The sequence below is a fragment of the Balaenoptera acutorostrata genome, chromosome 10, assembly GCF_949987535.1.
Source record: "Balaenoptera acutorostrata chromosome 10, mBalAcu1.1, whole genome shotgun sequence".
NCBI classification, from domain to species: Eukaryota; Metazoa; Chordata; class Mammalia; order Artiodactyla; family Balaenopteridae; genus Balaenoptera; species Balaenoptera acutorostrata.
The window spans coordinates 98,838,935-98,865,399 of NC_080073.1; the positions used below are offsets into that span (position 1 = coordinate 98,838,935).

A 26,465-nucleotide genomic window follows, 5' to 3' on the forward strand; every position below is an offset into this window, starting at 1 on the left:
TGAGAGAAACATTTGTAATAGTGAGAGTGAAGTAGTTTGAGAACATTTCAGAAAGTCCTCTTAACATCTTGTTACTTCTTGAATTATAAAATGGACATAAATTAAAAATAAAAGTATTTCCTTTTAAGTTAAAAACAAACAAACAAGTAGGGCTTAAGCACCTTTGGTCCACGGAAAGAGGGACGTGGCAGACACTGCAGCCCAGTTCTGTTCTCGCCCCGCACGGTGAAGCCACAGGCTGGGGTGGCGGGAGGTACACAGAGGGAGGGGACACCTCTCCACCCCGAAAGCAAGGAGCGTAAGTTGCATGTAGTGGAGATTCAATGAATATTGGCTGAGTAAATCCAAAAGAAGCAAGCAGGATAAGGTAAGGGCTAAATCCCGGCTACTTCTTTTCCCTTTTCCTGTTTTAACTAGTAATAAACACAGCCTGATATTGAATCCTGCTTGCCCTGGCCATTTCCATCGCCACCAATTCCCAAAAGTGCTCTTAGAAAACTATCTGCTGATTTAAAAAATAAAGAGGTGGAGAGGAGAAGCAACATTATAAGAGAACTTTTTTAGTTTCCGTCTTAAAATATATGTAGGGAAAATGTGGAAATGGAAGAAAAACAATATATTCAATTGGTATTGCAAAGTGTATTTTAAAAAAAATTATAATGACTATTGATCATTTACTGTTAAATACTGAGTCGTCTCTTAGTATCCATAGCGGATTGATTCCAGGACCCGCATGGATACCAAAATTCGAGGATGCTTATAGAAAATGGCCATTATAGAAAATGGCGTAGTATTTGCCTATAACCTATGCATATTCTCCCATATACTTTAAATCATCTATTGATTACTTATAATACCTTATACAATGTAAATGCTATGTAAATGGTGTAAATAGAGTGTAAATGCTATGTGAATAGTTGCCTGTGTGGGGCAAATGTACGTTTTGCTTTTTGGAACTTTCTGGAAATTTTTTCTGAATATTTCAATCCAAGGTTGCTTGAATCCCTGAATGCGGAACCGCGGATATGGAGAGTTGACTGTACTGCTTCGCCATCATAAACAAAAAGTCAACAAGTGGGAGGGCCTGGATTCAAATCTATGTCACGGTATTCCATTTGGTCAATAAACTGAGAAAAATCAGAATTGGGGGAAAAAACAGGACTTAAGCTCTCAGCTAGAAGCAAGATGTTCTCCCAACTGTTTTAGGATTTAAATCATCTTGGTAGCTCTTGGGGACTCAAGGGCAGGAACCCTATCTTGGTCATCCTTGTACTTACTACAGAAAATACCAGGTTCAGCACTTTGTACATAGTAGATCCACCAAAAATGTTTACAAAATTGAATTCGTTGGCATGTAAGTGCCAGCTTGGGCACACTGACGTGGCAGCCCCACTCTCCTCATCTTAGTTAGAGGTTCTCTAAAGACGTTTTCCAAGAACATTTTAAAAACTATTCCTGTTCCTTACATCACAAATATATGATACACAGGGCAGCTCATTTCTTTATTTCTCACTTAAAGTACAAACAAAACCCTCACATTTTTGGGGGGCAGTAGAAATGTATGCTGCAAATACTAAGAAAGTACATTGGGTTACAAACTATAACACTGTTCAGTAAACACTAAGATCTAAAGTAAGAATAATTAACCTGCAAACACTGAATATGGCCACCACTTAGGACTCTCCTTATGTTAACTCCCTGTGTTAACTAATTACTAATTAGTTTGGGCATATAGGAGTCTCTTCTCTGAGGAACTGATTTCACTGTCAGCAGTATTTTATTAAGCATTTTTGAAAACAACGAAGTGTAAACTGCAGAGGATTTTCCCCTTCCCGCCTGCATTTTTCACAAAGAAAATTTACTGCTAAATCACATCTAAGTTTTAAGAAGATTTAACCCGAATACATCAATAAGGGCTTTTGTCACATCACAAACAAGGATCTCTAACACTATTAAACCAAGAAAACTTTCCCCAAATTCAGAAATCTCAAAGTTCCTTAAACCTATTTAAAAGATCATTCAACTGAGCAAATGTATCAAATTCTGCACGATAATGTTAGTGTTCACTGAACAAAAGCTTTCCAATTAGACTGTATTCATATATAGCAGCTTTATATATATGTGTATATAATGATATATATGTGTATGTAGATATATATCATTAAATGTTTCTTGTCTCTATAGGAAAACCAATAACATTTTAAAAATCTCATCACAGAAATCGCTATTAAGACATTTCATCAATTCACACTATCAACTGCATTTCAAAACATCGAAATAGTAACAGTTGCACAAAATCCCAATGGAAGCAACTAAAAACAACAAAGAAACCAAAAATTCCCCCCAAAGTTAACCACACACACACACACACACACTCCTCATAACGTCAAGCAACTTGATGATGAGATAACTGCAGGACACTCGACAAAGTGATGCACCTTCTCATACTGCCATTCTAGAGCAGAAACAGGAGTTTCATTCTCTTTGGTCCACGCAGCCATACACTTAATGTGTCCAAGTTATTTTCTGGCTAATTTCAGATTCTGAACCATGTGTTCCATGTTACCTTACCATGGTAACTTTCTGAAACATGAAATAACCATGTGTTAAAATAAATATTCATTTCTATAGCTCTCAAACCATTTCAATATGTTACTGGTAATTCCTCCCAAAGAATACGAACACTTTAAATTATTGACCAAATAATTTAAAGAATTTAAAGAATAACCAAAGTAAAGGAAGAACACAATTCAAGTCTAACAGAAAAGGAAAAATCAAATTGACTTGGAAGATTTAGGCCTAAATTTAATTTAGGATAATGTCAGGAATATAAAGAACACATGAAAACAATTTCAGGCTTGAACATAATAAAAAGAATCAATTTTAAGATTTACTTTAAAGATCTCTAAGAATGCATAGTTGCTTCTTGGGTTTTTTAAAAACAAATTTCCAAGCCACAGTGTTACTAAACTCCCCCGCCGCCCCAAACTGGCTTCCATACTGGTAAAATACCCCCAACTCCTCATCGGTGAGTTGTTGATACTATTCTGCTTTTTGGTGGAGAAAAGGTGCCGTGGGTAAACAAAGGTCTTATATTTGAATGGGACCTAATAGAAACTTATGGTTTTCCAAATTAGATTATAAAACAGTGAGGCTAGAGTATGCAGATTATTTTTTGGATTGTCCTTAACTTCATATTTTCTGCAGCTGGCTCTTCCTTTGAGTTAGCATATATATAATTGTATCTGGTATTAAAAAAATCTCAGTAGGAGACAAATTCCACCAGGTTCTGTGTTGCCCTTACTTCTTGTACTCTTAAATACAATTACATATTGCCAAAACCTCTTAAAACCTCTTAAGGATTTTTTCATTCTAATAAATGTCATCACAGATTCTAGTAAACTTAAATAACAGCATAAAACAAGAGCTGAACAACTGAAATGAATAACTCAAATATGCATTCAATACTATATTGATATGCTGAGATTTGTTGCCAAATTTTATAATTATTTACTATATTCCCCAATTTTTACTTAGAGAAATTATGATGCTACCACATACTCAAAGTAAGATAGTTTATTACTCTTCCTATATGTTTCTTATCTACAAATGAGGTTTCCTGCTTTCATAGCCTAATTTAGGCCACTCTTTAAATATAGTTAATACTCCAGAATGAAAGACTGCTTATGTTTTGTCAAAAATCAAGATATATGCAACAAGTAATATAATCCCACTGAGATACTAGTTGTAAAGATGTTTTCTCCATGAGATACATGGCAAAAACTTTCTTTAGAAGGGTCAAGAATGCAACGTGCATTTCAGATTTCTTACAAAATTTATAAGAAAATTTTCAAATTATACTTTTGTGACACACAAGCTACAATCAATGTGTATGACCCATAAAGTTTTTAATTTCATATCAATAGAATGTTTATGTATGAGGGAAACTATTAAAAGAGTGTTACTTAAGTGAGTGAAAAGGATGCACCCTATAGATCTACTTTGAGTCGTTAGAAGAGTTCAGCAGTTTTCCATTAAGTATTATTTTTCACGTAAAGTAAATAACAATAATGCCTAATTTATATGAAAGCCCTAAATCCCAGAAACGTTCAACATAAAAAATCAAATAATTTGTCTCATATTAAATGATTCAGTATTCAGCACTCATACGGGATTTAGCATTACAAAACAAAAATCTCACTACACCACCTGAATTCATGTCAAATATGTTCACAGCACTCATCTACATCTACACTTGCAAATTTCACATGATCAATGTTTAAAAAAAGAAAAGAGTTTGGCACATATGTCAGTTCTTCAAAACGTCCCTGTAACTTAACACAACACTGTTAAGAACGATGATTCAATGCCAGTGTTAACCTGATTGGCAGCTAAACAAGGTGCTTTTTCTTGTAGCTTCACATAGTGTCATGCGCCTTGCCTGGGACGGAGGCACGTAAGGTGCAGTGCGGTAGTGCAATCACTTGAACACCAGAGGGCAATCTTCCCACACAGCTCAAGGCCTTATGTTTTGACCTGCTCCTTCCACATTCTTGTACAATTTCATTCCCACTTGTTAACAATGCCATTTTCAGAGAATCTGTACATCTGCTTCCTTATGTGAAGTAAGACATGCCCACAGAAACCTCAGAGTGTGGCGAGGATCCTTGAAAAGGAGATGATTAATGTCAGTACGGTCTGTCCAACGCCCCACACCAGTGCTTCCAAGGGGGCCATGTTCTTCCCTGCCACTCTGTAAATGCCGGCGACTGCTGCACCTAGATGAGAAAGAGGGAGAGACAAATAACACCTTCATTCATTCTGAGACACGCTACCTGGCTGTAACTTAAGATCTCTTTTCATTTGAGCCAAACAGTAAGTCATCAATCATTCTCATTTTATAATTTTCTATGAAAGAGTTTCCATGTGATTGGTAAAAGTTACACTCTACCATGTCACATTTACCCACAAAATTGAATAACAGGCTTTTCTATTCAACTGCAAAATACGTATTTATGGTATATGCTGCTTACTTGACACAAAATATGTTCATAAAAAATGAGTAATTCATTATTGTAATCTCTCAGCTGGGTGTTAAATCGGCCAGACCTCATCAGCGCTCTTATAAACATATGACACAATATATTGGTAATTATAAATAATAATACAGAAAACCATACAATTTAATATAATTTTAAATTATTCAAGAAAAAAGTTAATATTAAAGGAATTTAAATTTCTTTCAGTAAAATGAATTAATTCTTAAATGTCACATAAAATATCAGAATTTTGACTAATGTACTTACTTCACAATCTACCATATAAAATGGTTTAAGTGTTTTAATAAAGCATACAACTGTAAAGTTATTTGGAGACGAGTATCTTGACATCTAATAAAAGTGGAATATGAACCTGACATCCATCTGTTCCAGGAAAATTTTTTAGATAACGTGCATTTCTGAGAATGAGAGACTCTCAGGAGCTTCAAAGCCCCGAGACTCTGGTTCAACACTTCATCTTATTGCTATAGTATAATATATAGTATAGTATAATGTATAATGATTGGTGTCTAAGAGGCTGATTTTAAAAGTACATTCAGAAATCATAAAATGAGGAAACATTTAAACTATGGTTATGCCATCTCACAGGTTGAGATGGCCTTAAAACTCTTCTCTAGAAAAAACTGTCTATGTATCCTAGAATGATCAAACAAAAAGAACAGAAATAAATTATTTGAAGACACTGAATTATAATTATTTGAGAGAAATTCTACTCATAAAAATTAGCTAAGAATTAACTCCATAGTTCACTTAAATTCAAAATATTATATTCCTCTATAGAAGATATAAATAGGAAAAGCAAATTATTAATTTAAGCCAAGGGCTTTCATATACATATTTTAAAGAAGGAAATTAAAATTTATAGTATATTTACAGCATACTATGTATCTTGACAGGAACTTTATCATCTTAAATATCATACCACTCCTGAGTATTATTACTTAATTTAAAGATGAAAAAAACAGAGGTTCAGAGAGTTTCAATTACTAGCCCAAGGAAATACAGTAAGTACAGAGCTGGAATTTCAATCCAGGTTAGTCTGGCTATAAATTTCCAAATCATTCTATCATTTCACATTTACACCAAGTGAAAAAGAGAATAAGGAATTCAGAAAATAATAAAGTAACTGATAATTATCTCAATACTAAATAAAACTCCTAGTAGCACCAATATTTACTTAATCAAGTAATAAACTTCACTAGTATAATTAGTCATATCCTCAAATTTTAGAATTGGATAACATTCTGAAAATATTTTAAAGATCTTAGCCTTGTTTGTTATCAGAAATTATGTTAAAATAAGCCTGAGAAATACTGTCTTTACTTTGGGTTCACCCTAGATTTCCATGACTATCTTCAATTTTAAAAACCACAATTTGGCCTCCATTTCTCCAGCACTAAATTTTCAAAAATGATCCAAAAGGTGAAAAACATAGCAATTACTAGCTCAGCCTACCTGGGAAGTGCCAATTTGTTCATTCAAACATCTCATGCTTATATAAAGTTAAGAGCATGGATTTTGGAGCTAGACTTGTGGGTTAAAATCCAAGCTCCACTAATGAGTAGCTGTGTTACACTGAGCAATCACTTAACCTCCCTGTGACTTATTTCTTCAACTGTAAAATGGGTGGGTTTGAAGATAATACTTGGAAAGGGCTTAAAATAGTGTCTGGTCCTAGTATGTACTCCAAATTTTGGTTAGTAGTTGTTGGCAGTAGTAAATGATAAAGGAATTTCCAATCAGTGATCCATCATTCAATAAATGGTGTGGAACAACTGATAGCCACTTGGAAGAAATAAATTTAGGTCCCTACTTCACACCACTCCCCAGAGTAAATTCAGATGGGTTAAAAAACTAGATCTTAAAAGCAAATAAATAAAATGAATTTCACTTTGGAAGGCTTGCTGTTTGAGGAATAACTTACAAAACCACAAATAACCCACTTTTCTTTATACTCTTTCAAGAAACAGAGGATAAGATCTTCAACCCTATAATGTAAGGGGAGAAAAACCACTGTAAAACTCCAGAGTTTCCAAAATCAAGAGAGATATTTATAGCGTTATACAGAAAATAAAACGAACTACCGTTTTCCTCCCAGCAGATAATCAGGAACCAATTTGTAAGTTACAACTTCCCTTCAAAAGAAGCAGATTTACACTAGCTCCCATTGCACTATATCATTTCACAACCCAGAAGCACTAGTCAGAAAAGACTGTTCCAGTGGAACTCTTAATGGAAAAGATCTGAAAGAAAACAATTTTGTGTGCCTATTAAATGATTTTGGAAACACTGCTATTAAATATTGAGCAGATATGAAAGAGTATTTATAAAATACATGTAGACTGTTAAAAAAAAAAACACACACAACAAATTCCCAAGTACCACCATCCAACTGAAGAAAAGAACATTACTATTTCATTTGAGGTTCCAGTGGACTCTCTCCTCAATCACATCCCATTCCCTCCCAAATTTGGTTTTCATCATTCCTTTGCTTTTCTTCAGCTTTACCGCCTGCCTATATCCTAAGATGTCTATTATTTAGTTTTTTAAATAAATGAATTCTATATAAATTGATACTGTAAGTATTTTGGAATTTTTGGCTCAATGTTATATTCAGAAAAGTATCCATCTTGTTGTATATAGCAGTAATTCATACATTTACACTGTTGTATAGAATTCCAAGTATGAATATACCACAACTTATTTATCCATTCTACTGTGGATGACATTGTTTCTAGTCCTTAACAATGACAAACCCTGCTTCTGTAAACATCCTTGTAACATGACCTCTGGCACACATACGCAATCGAGAGTTTCTCTACCACGTGGGTAAAAGTAGAATTGCTCAGTCCTATGTTATGGGCATTTTCAACTTTACTAGGTAATGCCAACTTGTTTTCCAAAGTAATTGTACCAATTTATATCCCAGTTACTCCATATCCTCAGAAGCAGTTGATATCTTTAAAAAAATTTTTTGTCTGTCTGGCAGGTAAGAGATGTTATCTCTGCAATTAATTTGGGTTTCCCTGATTTTTAATGTCATTGAGCTTTTCCTCACATATTCTTCACATTTGGCCATTAGGGTTTCTACTTCTATGAAATGTTTGTCAAATCTTTTGTCCATTTTTCTATTGGATTGTCATTTTCTTATTTGATTCATAGGGTTTTGTAAAATACAGTTTGGATATTAATCTTTTTACATTTATATAAGCTAACAAATGTCTTCCCCCAATTTGTGCTTTAGTTTTCACTCCTGTTAAGATGTATTTTACTGAACAATAGCCAGTTGAAAGAGTACAAATATTGTGATCCTTATTTTCCTGGTGAAATGTATGCAAGAATGAAGAAGGCAGAAGTGTAATAGGGTGCCTGAAATAGATGAAACATGTTTGGAACTGCCACTGTGAACAACAGCAGAAGGTATCAATTAGAAATATGTAAAGATCCCCAAAGTACTAAGGGGCTAGAGAAGACTGGCATAGCAAAGATGAAGTGGAGAAAGCAATTCTGCTGAGCTGAGCTGAAGGTAAATAACAGATGTAAACCTGCAAGGACAAGGGTGACTAGGAGAAGAGTCACCAGTGGACAGAGATGTCAATATACAGCAACATAAAGTGTCTGCAGAGAGGTGGACCACTGAAAAGTGATTTGATCTGCCCTCCACATTCCTGAGAGAATGCAAATATAAAGGTTAAGGCAGATTTGGTTCTAATGGTGTTGATTCTCAGTTTGTGTAATCAGATCAGGGGTCAGCAAACTATGATCCACAGGTCCAGTCTGACTCACCACCTGTTTTTGTACAGCATGTGAGCTAAGAATGGTTTTTACATTTTTAAATGGTTTAAAAAAAATCAAAAGAATAATAATATTTCATGATACATGAAAAGTGTATGAAATTCAAACTTTAGTGTCCATAAATAATGTTTTATTGGCATACAGCCATAGTCATTTCTGATACTGAACTATCTTTGCATTCCTAGGATAACATTCTTAAAGTAAATGAACCTATACTTTTCCATCCTGTAGTCTTCATCTTGTTTAGCAACAAGATTACTTTGATCCAGCAAATATGCTGTGCACAGTTTTTAATCTTTCCATTTCCTGCAATAATTTGTAAAAAATAGGAACTGTTCCCTGAAAATTTGGTAGAACTCATCTGTAAACCTCATTTGAGTCTGGACTTCTTTTAGGAGGAGGGGTCTTCAACATTTCAATTGTTTAAAAATACTTATTGTAATATTCATATTTTCTATTTCTTCTTATGCCAATTTTAGCAACTTATATTTAGGAATATATAGCTGTTTACAAAACTGTCATTTTTATAGTTCTTTATTCTACCTTTATTATTGAGTCTGTAGTTATTTCTTCTATGCTGTTCCATATTTTACTTTTCTGTCTTAACTATTTGAGTTACGGCAGCAATCTATTCACCTTATTATCTTTCCAGAAAACCAGTTTTTTGCTTTGTTATTAATCTCTGATAAACTCAACTTAAAAAACTTAAATGCATTTCTCTATAAATAAAAAATATATATATATATAATAAAACTAAACAACATAATTTAAAAAGATACCATGCACAACAACCATAACATAATAAGAGTTTAGGGATTAACTTAATCAAAATATACAACCCTCCTATTGAAAAAAACACGTTTAAACTCTAACAAAAGACACAGAAAATGATCTGAACAAATGGAGATACATTACATGTTCTTGGGTGGGATTTAATTTAATATGTCAATTCTTCCCAAATTAACCTCTACAATCAATTAAATCCCCATAAAAATCACAGTTATACTTTTTGAGGAACTCAGTAGACATATTCTAAAATTTATATGAAAGAATAAAGGTCCATGAATAGTTATGTTAACTTCGAGAAAGAAAAGAAATGAGAGGGACCAGCCCTACCAGATATTAAGAAATACTACAAAACAATAGAGACAAAAAAATGAGGCCTTGCTGCAAGAACAGATAAAAAGACTAACAAACCAGAACAGAATTTGAAGACAGGTCCATGTACCTTGAGAACACAGTACACAAAAAAAGATGAATCAATGGATAGATTTTTTTAGTGGTGTGGTAAAAATTGACTTACTACATGGGAGGAAAAAAAATATACCTGGAATCCTATCTAGTTCCAAACACAAAGATAAACTCTAGACCAGAAGGCAAATTATGACCTGAATGTCAGACATCTGTTTTTGTAAATAAAGTTTTATTGGAAAAAGCCATGCCTATTCATTTACCAATGTCTATGGCTGCTTTTATGCCCTAATGGCAGAGCAGAATAGTAGTGACACAGACCCTCTGGCCTGCAACGTTTAAAATAGTTACTATCTGGCCTTTTAAGAAAATGTTTGCTCAGTCCTGCTCTAGATAAATTAAAGACTTTAATACAAAGGTAAAACTATAAAATTAACAAAAGAAAATATATCAGAATATCTTTTGACCTTGGTGTGGAGGAGAACTTCTTAAATAAAATTCTAAATTATAAACCATAGGCAAAAAGACTCTTTAAGCTGATTATATACAATAAGGATTTCTGCTCAATAAACAACATCATGTATGAAGGTACTGATAAAAGACAGAGAAGTTATTTGCAAAGTTCAAAACCAATAAGACACCAATACATCTAAGAAACATCTATCATTTAATAAAAAACAAGAACCCCAAAAGAAAAGCACAGAATTTAAAGAAGCAATTTGTAGGAGAAGTCTAAATATATGATAAGAATAAAAAGAGATGTTCAAATTCATTAGTAATCAGAGAAATGCAAATTAAATCAACAAAGAGGTGTCACTTTAGCCCTCAGACTTGCTAAAATTAGACAGCAATACAATGCCAAGCAATGGCATTAGAGAGAAACCCATTTCCTCCCAATTCTGGTATTAACTATCAGTACTAACTAAAATGAAAAATCACTCTATTCTGGAAATAAAAATCTAAGAGGTAGTAAAATATAATAGATATGTATCTATATTCAGTCAGCCATCATTTGCTGAATACAGATATTTAGCCATCATTTGCTGAATTGAATATACAGCTATGATTGTGCTAGCACTCACAAAATACATTAAGAAAATAAATGCAGTTAAATATTCACATTGGCTAGTTTTCTTAATTCAAGTGTTTGCAGGTCAAAAAATTAGCCAGAAGAAATTTATATGTTTTATTGTTAACCTGGATACAAATTTTTACTTGAAATTGTGTCAGACATATTTGTAAGGATTTTTAAATATAACACTGCAGTTTCCAAATTCATTAGCTTATTTTATTCTTGACTGAATTGAAAGCAGGTAATATATACATACACATCACTAGGGAAGTAGAATCATGTTCTCTTTAAAATTTCACAATAATTTACACCAATAAACACACACATAATACACATACTACTTTCGACTTTGGTACAAGCTGTTCCTTCTTCCTTCCTCCTCTGTTTACGGTTCCACAATTATAGCAGTGGCCCACATCAAGAACGTCAGCAGTCCCTTTCATGTCTCTTTGTATGCCACCACAGTGAATAACAACCAATTTGGATTTTTCCCTTTGCCACAGTCCTGACACCAACTCCTTTTCCAACCCACTGCCACTAGTCTAGTTCAGATCTAGCCTCAAATTCAGATCACAGTTAATGCCTCAACTCTTCTTCTTTCCCCTTTTTCCTCCCTTCTTCCCTCCCCCCACTTTCTTCCTTCCTTTCCTCTGTGCTTCCTCCCTCACTACATCCATCTATCCAACCAGTATTTTCTGAGTATCTGTTCCATTCCAGGTACTGTTTTATTGTTGGAGATTCAGCAGTGATGAAGACAGACAAGGTCCCTGCTCTTTCAGAGTTTCTTCTTGGTCCTTTCTTCACATATATTCTACATTCAGCCATAAAATAAATTTTCCTATTGAATTGCTTTGCCCCTTTCCAACCCCATTCTAAAATACCTAATTGTTTTCCATGACCCACAGAATAAAGTCCAGACTCTGGCTGGCCGTCCAAGATCCTTGAGGATCTGGCTCTTTCCGACTGAATTTCCTACTACTCCACTCTGCACATTCGGTGCTTCAGCTAAATCCGATTGCTTGTTTTAAACTCTACGTATGGCAAAATGAATGAAGTACCATGTGAGAAATCTACAGGTTGAATGCAGCAACAACAAAAACCTAACGCAAGATAACACACAAAAACCAAATAGTAAATGAAGACAGGATGAGAAAATAGACTACTCCCTATTTCCCGCAACTGTTTTATGACTGTCTCATTTGTGCCACAGGATAAACCCAGAGACATGGGAACAGGGCTCTCCCCTCCAGGCAAGGTGTGCTGATCACTCTGGGAAAAGGTGACTGTGGGACACAGAAGGAGGGAGGCCTTGATGCCATGGAAGAAAAGGACTTCCTCTCATCTCTGGGGCTAAGAACGAACTTAGAAAGGAAGACACCCTCGTTGGCGAGTCTTGAAGCAGATCCAGCAGCGACAGCCAGCTGCCCTAGCCTCCCAGAAGCTGGACAGAGTGAACAGCAACAGAAGCTCTGCTGTTCACCTGCTGTGACGAGACCACACAGCAGAGAGAAGCACCAGTGTCTGGCAGAACCACACGAAGCAAGCGGCTGAGGCCCCCTCCAGGCTCAACAGGATGCATCTAAGTTCTGGCTCAACTAGCACGGCAGAACCCAAGTCTGAAGTTGGGGCCTAAGTACAGTGCTAAGAGGAGAAGGTCAGAGGGAGTGAACCTGAGGACTGTAGGACATGCACATGAGGCAGCACAGTAGAAAACTTGCAAACAGCTGGAGGACACCGTAAAGTGGCTAATTTCTAGTAGGCCAGGGGAGATTTATGTCATAATAATTTGTGTTTAAGAAGGAAGTGCACTATTATGGTCAATTAATCTGCATACGACAGCGGAGGCAAGAATATAAAATGGAGAAATTCAAAAAGTGGTGCTGGGAAAACTGGACAGCTACATGTAAAACAATGAAATTAGAACCTTCTCTGGCACCATATACAAAAATAAACTCAAAATAGATTAAAGACCTAAATGTAACACTGGATACTATAAAACTCCTACAGGAAAACATAGGCAGAACACTCTTTGACATAAATCGCAGCAAGAGTTTTTCGGATCTATCTCCTGAAGTAATGGAAGCAAAAGCAAAAACAAACAAATAGGAACTAATTAAACTTAAAAGCTTTTGCAGAGCAAAAGAAACCATAAACAAAATGAAACAACAACCTATGGAATGGGAGAAAATATCTGCAAACGATGCGACCGACAAGGATTGATTTCCAAAATATACAAACAGCTCAACAACAAAAAAACAAACCACCCAATCAAAAAATGGGCAGAAGACCTAAATAGGTATTTTTCCAAAGAAGACATACAGATGGCCAATTAGGCATATGAAAAGATGCTCAACATTGCTAATTATTAGAGAAATGCAAATCAAAACTATAATGAGGTATCACCTCACACCAGTCAGAATGGCCATCACCAAAAAGTCTACAAATAATAAATGCTAGAGAGGGTGTGGAGAAAAGGAAACTCTCCTACAGTGTTGGTGGGAATGTCCATTGGTACAGCCATTATGGAGAACAGTATGGAGGTTCTTTAAAACGCTAAAAATAGAGTTACCATATGACTCAGCAATTCCATTCCTGAGCATATATCCAGAGGAAATTCTAATTTAAAATGATAGGGCTTCCCTGGTGGCACAGTGGTTGAGAATCTGCCTGCTAATGCAGGGGACACGGGTTCGAGCCCTGGTCTGGGAAGATCCCACATGCTGCGGAGCAACTAGGCCTGTGAGCCACAACTACTGAGCCTGCGCGTCTGGAGCCTGTGCTCCACAACAAGAGACACCGCGACAGAGAGAGGCCCGCACACCGCAATGAAGAGTGGCCCCCGCTTGCCACAACTAGAGAAAGCCTTTGCACAGAAATGAAGACCCAACATAGCCAAAAATAAATAAATAAATAATAAAAATAAGTAAATTTAAAAAAATAAAAATAAAAAATAAATAAATAAATAAAATAAAATGATACATGTACCCCAATGTTCATTACAGCACTATTTACAAGAGCCAACACATGGAAGCAACCTAAGTGTCCATGGACAGATGAATGGATAAAGATGTGGTATATATACACAATGGAATATTACTCAGAATAAAAAAGAATGAAATAATGCCATTTGCAGCAACATGGATGAACCTAGCAATCATCATACTAAGTGAAGTCAGACAGAAAAAGACAAATATCATATGATATCACTTATATGTGGAATCTAAAAAAAAAAATGATACAAATAGACTTATTTACAAAACAGAAACGCACTCACAGATGTAGAAAGTAAAGTTATGCTTACCAAAGGGGAAAGGGGGGGAAGGGATAAATTTGGAATTTGGAATTAGCAGATACACACTACTATATATAAAATAGCTAAACAACAAGGACCTACTGTATGGCACAGGGAACTGTATTCAATATCTTGTAATAACCTACAATGGAAAAGAATTTGAAAAAGAATACATATATATGTATAATTGAATCACTTTGCTGTATACCTGAAACATTGTAAATCAACTATACATCAATAAAAAAATTAAAAACTTTAAAACCCAAGAATTTAAAAGGAAAAAAACATGTAATTGCTACTTCTAAACTTCCAACTGTTCTTAAAATATAAATAAACCAATTTGTCCTGAAATTTATTGAAATGGTTAAAAATTAAGACTATGTGAAATAATAATAACTAAAGCTTAAAAAATATTTTAAGTATGTCAAAATTAGAATTTATTCCAATTTTGATTTCCTGGTTTTAAAGAAGGCAAATTATCTGTAATATATTTAGAATATACTTTTAAAAAAAGAAGGAAGTGCACTTTTATTTTGTAGTCACAGGCAGATGACATCAAGGACCTAAGAGCTATATCTTCACTTTTTTTAAATGACAATTATCACTGGCATATGTGTGCCTACCTCTCTCCCTTACCACATAATGAGCTCCTTTAAAGCAGAAACTACATCCACTATAAGATAAAATTTCCCACGAACTGCTTTACCTCTTGCCAATTTCTACAAGTTTTTCCATTTCCCCAAAACCTTCCATAATGAGTATTCATACAGCAGAAGTACCAAAACTATCTGTTCAGTAATTAAGTGAACTGATCTTTACCTTCTAGATGAAGTGTGGTTAGTGCTGAGAAATATTCTACATGAAAGATTACACTGTTGCATTTACAATAAGAATAAAGTTACCAAAACTGTAAGTGCATATAAAATTATGTGCTTAAAACTAAATCAACTTACTAGTAATCATTGCCCCAGTCACGGAAGCCAGAAATCCGATGCTGACTGCAATGACAGAGATTACTCTCCCCTGCCGATGCCTCTGTAGCATCACGAACATCAACACTCCTGCAGCACCATGGACAAACAGAGAGGAGAAGAGAGCCCAGAGGAAGATCCAGTACCACATCTCTGAAAGGAAAAGCAAAGTGTTAATAATTCTGTTGAAAAACATCTTAGAAAATCCAGTTTAACAAATAGTGAGCACCCATGGTCTGGAAGAAGGTTAAATGAGATAACAGATTAAAACCATGCCTAGTACAGTACTTGATACATAGTACTACTAAATAAATTTTAACAGTTATCATCGTCACTAATGCTTGATGGGGAAATCATTCCCTCCATGACTTCAGAAGGTCAAAGCCTCTAATTTCCTCTAAATGTGCCCATCATATAGCTATAATCTATTAATTTCTCTAATAAACCCTCATGTCTGCAAATCTCTTGCAATAAATTGTATAAGTTAATTAACTGCTGTTTGATATATAATTTTCTATCTTCTATACTAAGTGCCCAGACATTTTTAAAAACTACCACTTAATTCAAATAATAAGTACAATAAGTACAAAAACTATCTGTTCAATAAATAAATGAACTGATCTTTACCTTCAGAATTCAGAAATGTCAGTGATTTTTATCTTTTATGATTTTAAGAATTTCAGGCCATTTCCCTCTTGGCTCTCACCTGTACATACTAAAGAAACAGTCAGAATTTTTTTAATTCTTTGTCTCAGGTCATATGCTAGTCCTTAGCAGGAACTCCTCAAGCTCTATCACTCTTTCTTCAATGTAGTCTCAGTTACTGTTCATTGAAGCCTGGTTTACAGACAATTGATGAGCATGCCTTTCATTCTCTCTCTTTCTGGCTGAATGGTGGTTGCCAAGGACTTGGGTGAGAGGGAAATGGGGGACTTCTTATTTTAAAATGGCTACAAACACAAGGGATCTTTGTGGCAATGGAACTGCTCTGTATTTTGACTGTGGTGGTGGATACATACACAAGTGATAAAACTGTACAGAACTAAATACACACACACACAAATGAGTACAGGTATACAAGCAACACTTGTGGAATCTGAAAAAGTTTGGTGGGTTGTATCAATGTCAATATCCTGGTTTTGATATTATGCAGCAGTTTTCCAAGATGTTCCCATTGGGTAAATGGGGTAAAGGGCACGTGGGTTCTCTCTGTATTATTTCTTTTTTTTTTTTAATTAATTTATTTATTTTTATTTATTTATGGCTGTGTTGAGTCTTCGTTTCTGTGCGAGGGCTTTCTCTAGTTGTGGCAAGCGGGGGCCACTCTTCATCGCGGTGCGCGGGCCTCTCACTATCGCGGCCTCTCTTGTTGCGGAGCACAGGCTCCAGATGCGCAGGCTCAGTAATTGCGGCTCACGGGCCTAGTTGCTCCGCGGCATGTGGGATCTTCCCAGACCAGGGCTCGAACCCGTGTCCCCCGCACTGGCAGGCAGACTCTCAACCACTGCGCCACCAGGGAAGCCCTGTATTATTGCTTACAACTGCATGTGAATCTACAATTATCTCAAAATTAAAAGTTTAAGGAATTGACACTTAGAATGGACTTATAATTTGAAATCATTTCAAGGAAGAGACATCTGATATATTTTTCAGTGTTAAAGTACCACGCATGCTTCTCTATGGCATAAGAGAGAGATGCTGGTGATTAAGGAAAAACAGACAAAGCTTGCCTTTTCGAGGTTTTTCTCTTCCAGCTTTCAGAGAAGTAATGCTTTCACACTGTCATTCCCAAACAAATAGCTTCAATTTATAAAAAATAAAGACAAAAATGCTTAACTTGCCCTGAAGAATATTTATATTTTAAAAGATATAATTTTCCAGAGTGACCCTAACAAAGCGAGACTATAATTCAGCAATAACAGGGTGGGGAGGGATGCTCATCAAGGCGGTTCTGAGATGAGACAGGTACTGGAACAGGCACCTACTCTTAATAAGAGCAGCCATTTGCCTTGATCCCCAATCCTGCTTCTTACCAGGGCTACCCCCCAAAGCACTTTTATTTGTTGTCCTTATAATACAGGTAGAGTGAAAATTTTCTTGACTATATGTAACACTATGAACAGGGATTATCTGACATTATAAGTAATGTTGTTTGCCTACTGACTATATAGCTATAGTCAGTTTACCTAATAATTAGGAAAATTAAGTCTAATGTCTTACAAATCCCCAAGATATCAAAGAATTATACAACTGAAACAGAATCTCAGATGGTCCTCTAATGACCAATCCAGGATTATCCCTCAAGCAGACTGAGCACAAACAAACTGCCCAAACTCAAATTTATTTTTATGTTTCTTTGTTTTTCTTAATCACGCTATTTATCATGGAAAAAAAAAACCGAATGCTGCTGAGAATATCTACAATTAATTTAGATTTCATGTTGTTACTACTATTTTAAATTACCTGATAGATCAATACAACCATGTCAGTGAACAGGGCCTCTGAAGACCTGGATCTACTCCAGATAAACAAGTCTGTCTAAGGTCTGACTCACTATTGGCAAACGCAGGACACCTGGAGAACTGCAGGACCCTAAGAGTAGAGCGAGGACAGATGCCCCAGAGCCCTAGAGAAAGAACAGGTGCTAAGAACGGGAGAGGAGTACGACCACCTTTTCTTAACCTGTGCAGGCTTGTACGGCTAACGTGAACACCCAGAGGCCCAGCTTTCTCTTTCCACCCATATCCCACCTAATCCAAGCTTCTAGCAACTGAGCGACAATAAAAGGATGAAGCCAGAGGGAGACTTTGCTGGTGCCGAACAAAATACACTCTACAAAACAGAAACCTTGAAGCATGCCGTCCATACAATTACCGTAATTCACTGAAAGGAGATATTCCGTCTTCATTAAAGCCCTCTCATTATTTTTCCCTATTCAAGGCTGTTCATAATCTTCATCTTAAACTGAATTGTTGCAGTGTGTTTGTTTACTTTTAGTGGGATAAGAGGCAGAGGAGTAGTGATTTGTTCCAGTCTCCAAACAGTTCTGGAAATAGCCCTGATCCCAATTTGTATCTCTCTCAGCCCTGGTTGCCAAGTCACTAAAAATTATCTTCTATGCTTTTGATTTTAATCTTTGGACAAAATTATTTATGAGAAATGAATTTCTCTAGATATCTAGAATATATTAACTAAGTAAAAACAAGTCAAAGAATGGTACATATTGTATGATTCTATTTGTTCAAAAATTGTAGGTACAGAGAAACACAAACAGATTCTAACAATGGCTATCTTTTAAAGATAAGAGAGGAGATGGGTTATATTATTTTATTCTTTACTGATTATTTTTTAGCAACCAGCCTGGTTTTGTTTGTTTGTTTTTTTTACTTTACTGCAGATACACTGTCTTTAAAAGATAGTTATTCATTCTAGAATTCATCAAAGGAGAACATGCTCTATGAAGCCAATGCTTCTCAACCCAGACTGCTCACAAGAATTACCCACAGAGCAACTAAAACTATCACTTGAGGGGGGACCTAAACAATTATATTTTCATCAACTCTACCAGATAATCATGACATGCAATAAAGACAGAAATCACCACTCTAGGCTAAGGTTACATAAGAGGTACTTACTAAAAAAATCCAAAAGTCATAAAAACAACAAAACCTATCTCAATAGACAAACACTAAACATAATTTTTAATCCTCTATAGCATATCTAACCCTTCTAACAAAATCATTAGCAAGTAGATACTGAACATTTATATGTATTCAACATACTCTAAGCCTCAAGGTGAAAATAACATACCAGTAAGACTAAATTTGGGAGCTGTTCATAATTTCTATCTTCTTTATAGAAATGGTCCTCATTATATGTTTAAATAATCTGTGTTCAAATTTGGTTACCTCCAGTTTTTTTTTTCATTCCAGCAAATCTAAGGTGTGGCAATCGCCCCCCTTAGTTTCTGACACCAGTGACTTCTCAGTTTGGGGATGTGTCCCACATAGGCAGCTTATTAAACTCTCAGGGAGATGATGCATTTATAATTTGAAAAAATCCCCTAGATCAGGGGTTGGCAAAGTATGGACCATGAGTCCTATCTGACCACCAACTGTTTCTGTACAGTCTGCGAGCTAAGAATGGTTTTTACATTTTGAAATGGTTGAAGAAAAACCAGAAGAACAGTATTTCATGACACATAGAAAGTACACAGAATTCAAATTTCAGTGTCTATAAAGTTTTCCTGGAACACAGTCATACTCATTCATATTGTCGATGGCTACTTTCATGCTACGATGGCAGAACTGAGTAGTTATGACAGAGGCCACATGGCCCACAAAGCTGAAAATATTTACTGCAGTTACTATATATATGCTGAGTATGTTAAATACTGGTCCCTTATAGAAAAAGCTTGCTGACTCCTGGTCTAGATGATTCTGACACATGCTCCAGGGGGTTGGGTTGTCACCCCACACCCCACTGAAAATTACAGTCACAGTACTTTCATATATTATCGAGACCTGACACTTTGGGTGTTGAACTAATGGTCTGTCAATGGCATATATTCTAATACCACAGGTTCTTCAGGGCACAGTATGCAGCTGACGCTATGGGGTACATACACCCATAGTTACACAGAACAAGAGGGAGAAATGTCAAGAAAGATCCCAAGAGAATTTGTTGCCACCTGAATTTTTAAAATAAACAGGACTGAACCAAATGATAAACACACTGGAGATGGAATGAGGGTGAGGAATGGGGAGTGGGGCACTCGAAGCTAATGGTTCTCAGCCTTGGCTAGGTGTTGGAGTTACTTGGGAGAGCCTAAAAGAGATATCACCCTCAGAAATTCTGACTTAATTGGGCTTCAGAATTTTTTAAAGTTTTGATTCTTATGCACAGCCAAGAGTGAAAAACTGCGCTAAGACAAAATGATCTAAGCATGAAATTATGTACAACTGAGAATATGCAATTGCAAAACCTCCGGTTTGGCTAAAGCCGAGAAATATGGAGAGAATTGGCTGCAGATTATAGAGGTGTGCTGGAGCAGCTTTTGTGGGGAAGGGAGGGTGCTTACAGACCCTAAAGATGTGGACTTTATCCTGAAGCTTGAAGGTTATGAGGAGCCAATGAAAGACTTTAAATAAGGAAGTGATACAATCACAATTTACCTTTTAAAAAATTAATTATCCTGGCAAGTATGGGAAAGGGGGACTAGAAAGAGATGAGAGACTATCAGAATATTTCAAGAGTCCCAAGAGAAACTCAGGCCTGGACTTAGGCACTGGCCTTAGGATTGAAAAGAATTTGAAATATTTAGCATTTGCTGATGGCCTGGACGATGGAGGTGAGGAAGATGTGATGTCTGGCCTCCCAGATTTCTGCTATGGACAGCTGAATAGACGACAATGCTGTCAGGTTTGGAAACGTGGGAAAATGTGTTTCATACATCAGCAATACTATTCAAATGTTGGTGAGAAGCAAGGAGTAGAGAAGCTAAAGGCAAGAATATGTCAAGTAGAAAAATGTGAAGACAACCTATACATGTATATTATGGGCCATGTTTTAAAAAGCAGTAAATCTCAAGTTTGTTGTGTCTGCAATCTTCCTAAGTTCATGATTTGTCAAATTTTAAATCTATGATTACTAACACAATTCTGTTATTAGATATAAATTTGAATCAAATTTAGGATATAGAAAGCTATAAAGAATGTCACTCTCACCCTAACAATGAGACAAAGATAAACTACAAAATCATAGCTCTTCTTTAGCCCATCAGTCAGGTGATGCTACAAGATAACGAAGTAACCTGAATTTCAAAGAGGGACAAGACCCTCCAAGGAGACAGCTGACATACTCACTGTGTTTCCTGTGGCAAAGCACAGGAACAGGAAGTGGGTACCATACAAGTGGGTAAAAAGAAATCAGCTAAAATTTTAACCAACAGTTAAAGTCCAAGTGTGCGATTAACCTGTCAGCTTGGAGTAAGTGACACAAGGAAAGTGCACAGTCACCTACAAGCTCTTTTCCACGGGTCTCTACCGAGCACTCCCTAGAAAGACGGAGACTGGAGAGAGCCACCCCAGTGATGTATGTTGGCCTACAGGAGGTGATCAGTGGCTGCTAAGGGAAACATAGACAACCTGGCGTGCTTCTTGGAAACCTTTTTCCTATTCAAAACAAGCCTTAGCCATTGCTGGAAGGCAGCAAATCCTGTCACCCTCAGGGGACAAGCAAAGACCCACTGCAGCTCCAGCTTGGGGAAGAGTAGAAGGAAAAATCCTTTACCCCTGGGGGAGGGGCAGAAAACCATCCAGGACCCAGGATCCTATTCTAAGCAGAGTCGGTTACTGCTGAGGGAAGGATAGAAGACTCCTGCCCAAGACCAATCACAGATACTAGGGAGAGTGTGGCTACCACGGTTCAGAAAGGCAGGACCGTGGACAGCCCCCCCCAGATACCCCACTACACAGCGCTTGCCTGAGACTAAAACTGGACAGGACAAGAGAGAAACTTCCCCAGCCCCAAGTAATGAGCAACGCAAGGCTGTGGCTGGGGGAAGGCAAGGGTGTGGAGAGACACCTCTTCCATGGTGCAGGCTTGCAGAGATGGCTAAAGGCTGACAATACAGCACTAACACTGATACCAACCCTGCAGCACCCAGCCCCCACCCTGAGTACAAGGCAACAACAGCACCTTCTGGGGAATGTGAAGCCTGGGGTGCGCTGAAGGGAACCATAACAAGAAAGCTCAAACTCGGCTCACTCCTGACTAAATTAAATCAACCTTCACCCTACTGGTCTAGCAGTAGAAGCCCATTTCCAGGCATAAATATTGATATTATATACCTCAGTCACTACTGTTATACATACAAAGTCCTTAATTCAATAAAAAAATATTGAATTAAGACACCCTCAAAAACAGGAAAACCAATTCATTATCAAGAAATAAAGTGATCAGACTTAGAGATGATCCAGATTTTAAAACAACCAGACAGGGACTTTACAATTAACATGTTAGAGACTCTCAGGGAAAAGGTAGACAACTCACATGAACAGATGGGGAATTTCAGCAGAGAGGTGGAAAGTCCAAGGAAAAGTCAAATGAAAATGCTTAAAAAAAAAAAAACAAGAAAAGGCAAAAACAAAAACAAAAAAACCATGATATCAGAGATGAAGACTTCCTTTAATGGGCTCACCAGTAGACTTGACATAGTTAAGCAAAGAATCAGTGAACTTATCATAGCAGCACTATTTACAAGAGCCAAGACGTGGAAGCTACCTAAGTGTCCATCCACAGATGAATGGATAAAGAAGATGTGGTATATAGACACAGTGGAATATTAGCCATAGAAAAGAATGAAATAATGCCATTTGCAGCAACATGGATGTACCCAGAGATCATCATATGAAGTGAAATTAAGTCAGAGAAAAACAAATAGCAAATGACAGCGGTCCCCAACCTTTTTTGGCACCAGGGACTGGTTTTGTGGTAGACAATTCTTCCATGGACCAGGGCGGGGGTGGATGGGTCCGGCGGTAATGCAAGCAATGGGGAGCGGCAGATGAAGCTTCGCTCGCTCGCCTGCCACTCACCTCCTGCTGTGCGGCCCGGTTCCTAACAGGCCGCGGACCGGTACCCGTCCATGGCCTGGGGGTTGGGGACCCCTGGCATATAATATTGCTTATATGTGGAATCTAAAAAATGATACAAGTGGGCTTATTTACAAAACAGAAATAGACTCAAAGACATAGAAAACAGACTTACGGTTACCAAAGGGGAAAGTTGGGGAGGGATAAATTACGAGTTTGGGATTAAAATATAGACACTACTATACATAAAACTGATAACCAACAAGGACCTACTGTATAGCACAGGGAACTATACTCAATATCTTGTAATAACTTATAATGGAAAAGAATCTAAAAAAGAATCTATTTACCTATCTATCTATATAACTGAATCACTTTGCTATACACCTGAAATTAACACATCATAAATCAACTACATTTCAATAAAAAATTTTAAAAAAAGAATCAGTGAATGTAAAAGTGGACAAATAGAAATTATTCAAATTGAAATATAAGAGAAAAAAGAGTGGGGGAAAAAAAAAGAAGTAGTAGGAGGGAAAAAAGGAACCATCCAAAAGCTATGGAACAATTTCAAATGGTTTAACATACATGTAATTGGAGTTTCAGATGGAGAAGAAAGAGATAATGGAGAAGAAAAATATTTAAAGAAATAGTGGCCGAAAATTTCTAAAAATAATAAAAGATATCGAACCACAAATCTAAGACTCCCAGAGAATCCTAAGCAAGATAAAGACCTCCCAAAGGAACTAAAAAATAACAAAACAAAAATAAAGCACACACACATACCTAGATTCACCACAGTGAAATGACTAAAAAACCAAAGATAAAGGGGAAGTATTGAAGAAGAAATAAGGAAAAAAGAAAGAGAAAAAAAGACACATTACACACAGAGGGACAAAGATAAAAAGTACAGCAAACTTCTCATCAGAAGCAACCAAACCAGATGACAAAATACAATAACACTTTAAAAGACTAAAAGGGAAAAAAATGCAAAGCCTGAACCTATATTCAGGAGAAACATTTTTCAAAACTGGAGGTGAAATGAAGACTTTTTTCCAGAAAAAAAAAAAAAAGAAACTGGAGAAATTAACTGCCAGTAGACCTGAGCTACACGGCATATTAAAGGAAGCTCTTCAAACAGGAGTGTAATACTAGATGGAAACTTAACGCTCCACAAAGAAGTGAGCAACAAAGGAAATTAAAATGAAGGTAAACATAAAAGATATGTTTTCTGGGCTTCCCGGGTGGCACAGTGGTTAAAAATCCGCCTGCCAGTACAGGGGACACGGGTTCGAGCCCTGGTTGGGGAAGATCCCACATGCCACGGAGCAACTAAGCCTGTGTGCCACAACTACTGAGCCTGCGCTCTAGAGCCCGCGAGCCACAACTACTGAGCCCGTGTGCCACAACTACTGAAGCCCACGCGCCTAGAGCCTGTGCTCCGCAACAAGAGAAGCCACCGCAACTAGAGAAAGCCCACACGCAGCAACGAAGACCCAACGCAGCCAAAAATTAATTAATTAATTAATTAATTTTTTAAAAAAGATATGTTTTCTTATTTTTAATCATTCTAATATTTTAACCAGATTTAAAAATAAGTTGTTGCATTTTTTCACTTGAAGCCTCATTTAACATCAAAGTTAAAGCTACTGTAGATATTTAATAGCTGTCTGCTTCCACTTCTTAAAAGAGAGCAAAAACATTAGTTTTTAAATTTAATTGTGACATCTTCAAGAGCTGCTTGAATATACTGCCTCTCTCAAAGCTTACGGCAATACTGTTTATTACCCACTTAAACTAAATTACCCTTTTACCAGCTAATTATATAATTTTAAACTGTAAATTACAGTACTCATCATTGAATAGAAAAAAAATTCTTAGAAAAATAAATTTTTAATTTAAAACAATCAGAATATCATTTGCTGTAAAAAAAAATCAGGTTAAGGCTATTTAAAATAGTTCAAAATTTGCTTTACATTTAAGCCATAGCACTACCTTCCTAAAAGATGCCATTCAATTTGTTCTTTCCCATAATCGATTAGTTACTCAGTTATAAAAGTATAAGGATTAAATGGCAAAATCCGAATCTATTATGAAGTTATAACAGAGCAATATACAATAGTTTCAATTGTTATTACTTATATGCCCTTAAGCATCTTAAATTATACATGTCCTACCAAAAAAATGTCAGTAACAACATATTTGTTTGAATCAGTCACTGACCTAAAAAATCATCTTTTCAGTGACTGATAAAATGTTACAATCTCATGATACAGTATTTCCAAAGATCTTTACACTGAGCACTCAAAAATGAACTTTTCACATCAATGAGCATAACTTATAATGAAACTCCCAATGTAACAAACTCTTAAAATTAAATCTAAATAAGAGACCAAATGAATGACAGATCAGAAAATAAAAGCACAACTAGGAAAACAAGTAATGCACAAGCACGGTCAGAACAGTCACACCTTTGATATGATGACAGTAATCCTCAGGAAGCAGTTATGCCATACTGGGGTTAAAAAACAAAAACACAGATAATTTCAGAACTGGAAGGGATCATCAGATATTGAATCCAGAGTTTCCTAAACCAAGTCTTAAGAAGGCCTAATTCTAAGAACTATTAAATGGTATTCAGAGAACAAAGATTTTCTAGGTCTTAAACCTCACTCTACAAATTAGCATATTAAAGGTCTGAAGCCCCACTTAAAAAAGAAAGCTTCTTAATTTTAAAGACTAAAAAAACAAATTTATATGCAAACGGGTAAATGTTTTTCTTAACTCACAGTAAAATCTCTCAACTTTTTTCTTAACTCATTAAAATTTTTAGATCATCTTTCCTTTAACATCAATGTGAAAATTGTTGTCATTGGATTGTCTTATAGATGAGGAAACCAAGGTCTGGTTAAATATGTGGCTTTTCCCAGGACACGGAAGCAACCTAAGTGTCCATCGACAGATGAATGGATAAAGAAGATGTGGCACATATATAAAATGGAATATTACTCAGCCATAAAAAGAAACAAAATTGAGTTATTTATAGTGAGGTGGATGGAGCTAGAGTCTGTCATACAGACTGAAGTCAGAAAGAGAAAAACAAATACCATATGCTAACACATATATATGGAATTTAAGAAAAAAATGGTCATGAAGAACATAGGGGCAGGACAGGAATAAAGACGCAGACATAGAGAATGGACTTGAGGACATGGGGAGTGGGGAAGGGTAAGCTGGGACGAAGTGAGAGAGTGGCATGGACATATATACACTACCAAATGTAAAATAGCTAGCTAGTGGGAAGCAGCTGCATAGCACAGGAAGATCAGCTCGGTGCTTTGTGACCACCTAGAGGGGTGGGATAGGGAGGGTGGGAGGGAGACGCAAGAGGGAGGAGATATGGGGATATATGTATATGTATAGCTGATTCACTTTGTTATAAAGCAGAAACTAACACACCATTGTAAAGCAATTATACTCCAATAAAGA

At 36.3% G+C, this 26,465-nt stretch overlaps 1 protein-coding gene across 1 annotated transcript in view; it reads right to left on the reverse strand.

Moving 5' to 3' along the window:
• Positions 1-2,360: 2,360 nt before the first annotated feature.
• TMEM170B (transmembrane protein 170B) overlaps positions 2,361-26,465 on the reverse strand; it is a 31,834-nt gene continuing 7,729 nt past the window's right edge. The window contains exons 2-3 of the mRNA XM_007173949.2: positions 15,364-15,534; positions 2,361-4,778 (exon numbers count right to left, since the gene is read on the reverse strand). Coding sequence (XP_007174011.2) covers positions 4,648-4,778; positions 15,364-15,534 — 302 coding nt within the window. The 3' untranslated portion in view covers positions 2,361-4,647. The remainder of the gene's footprint in view (positions 4,779-15,363; positions 15,535-26,465) is intronic.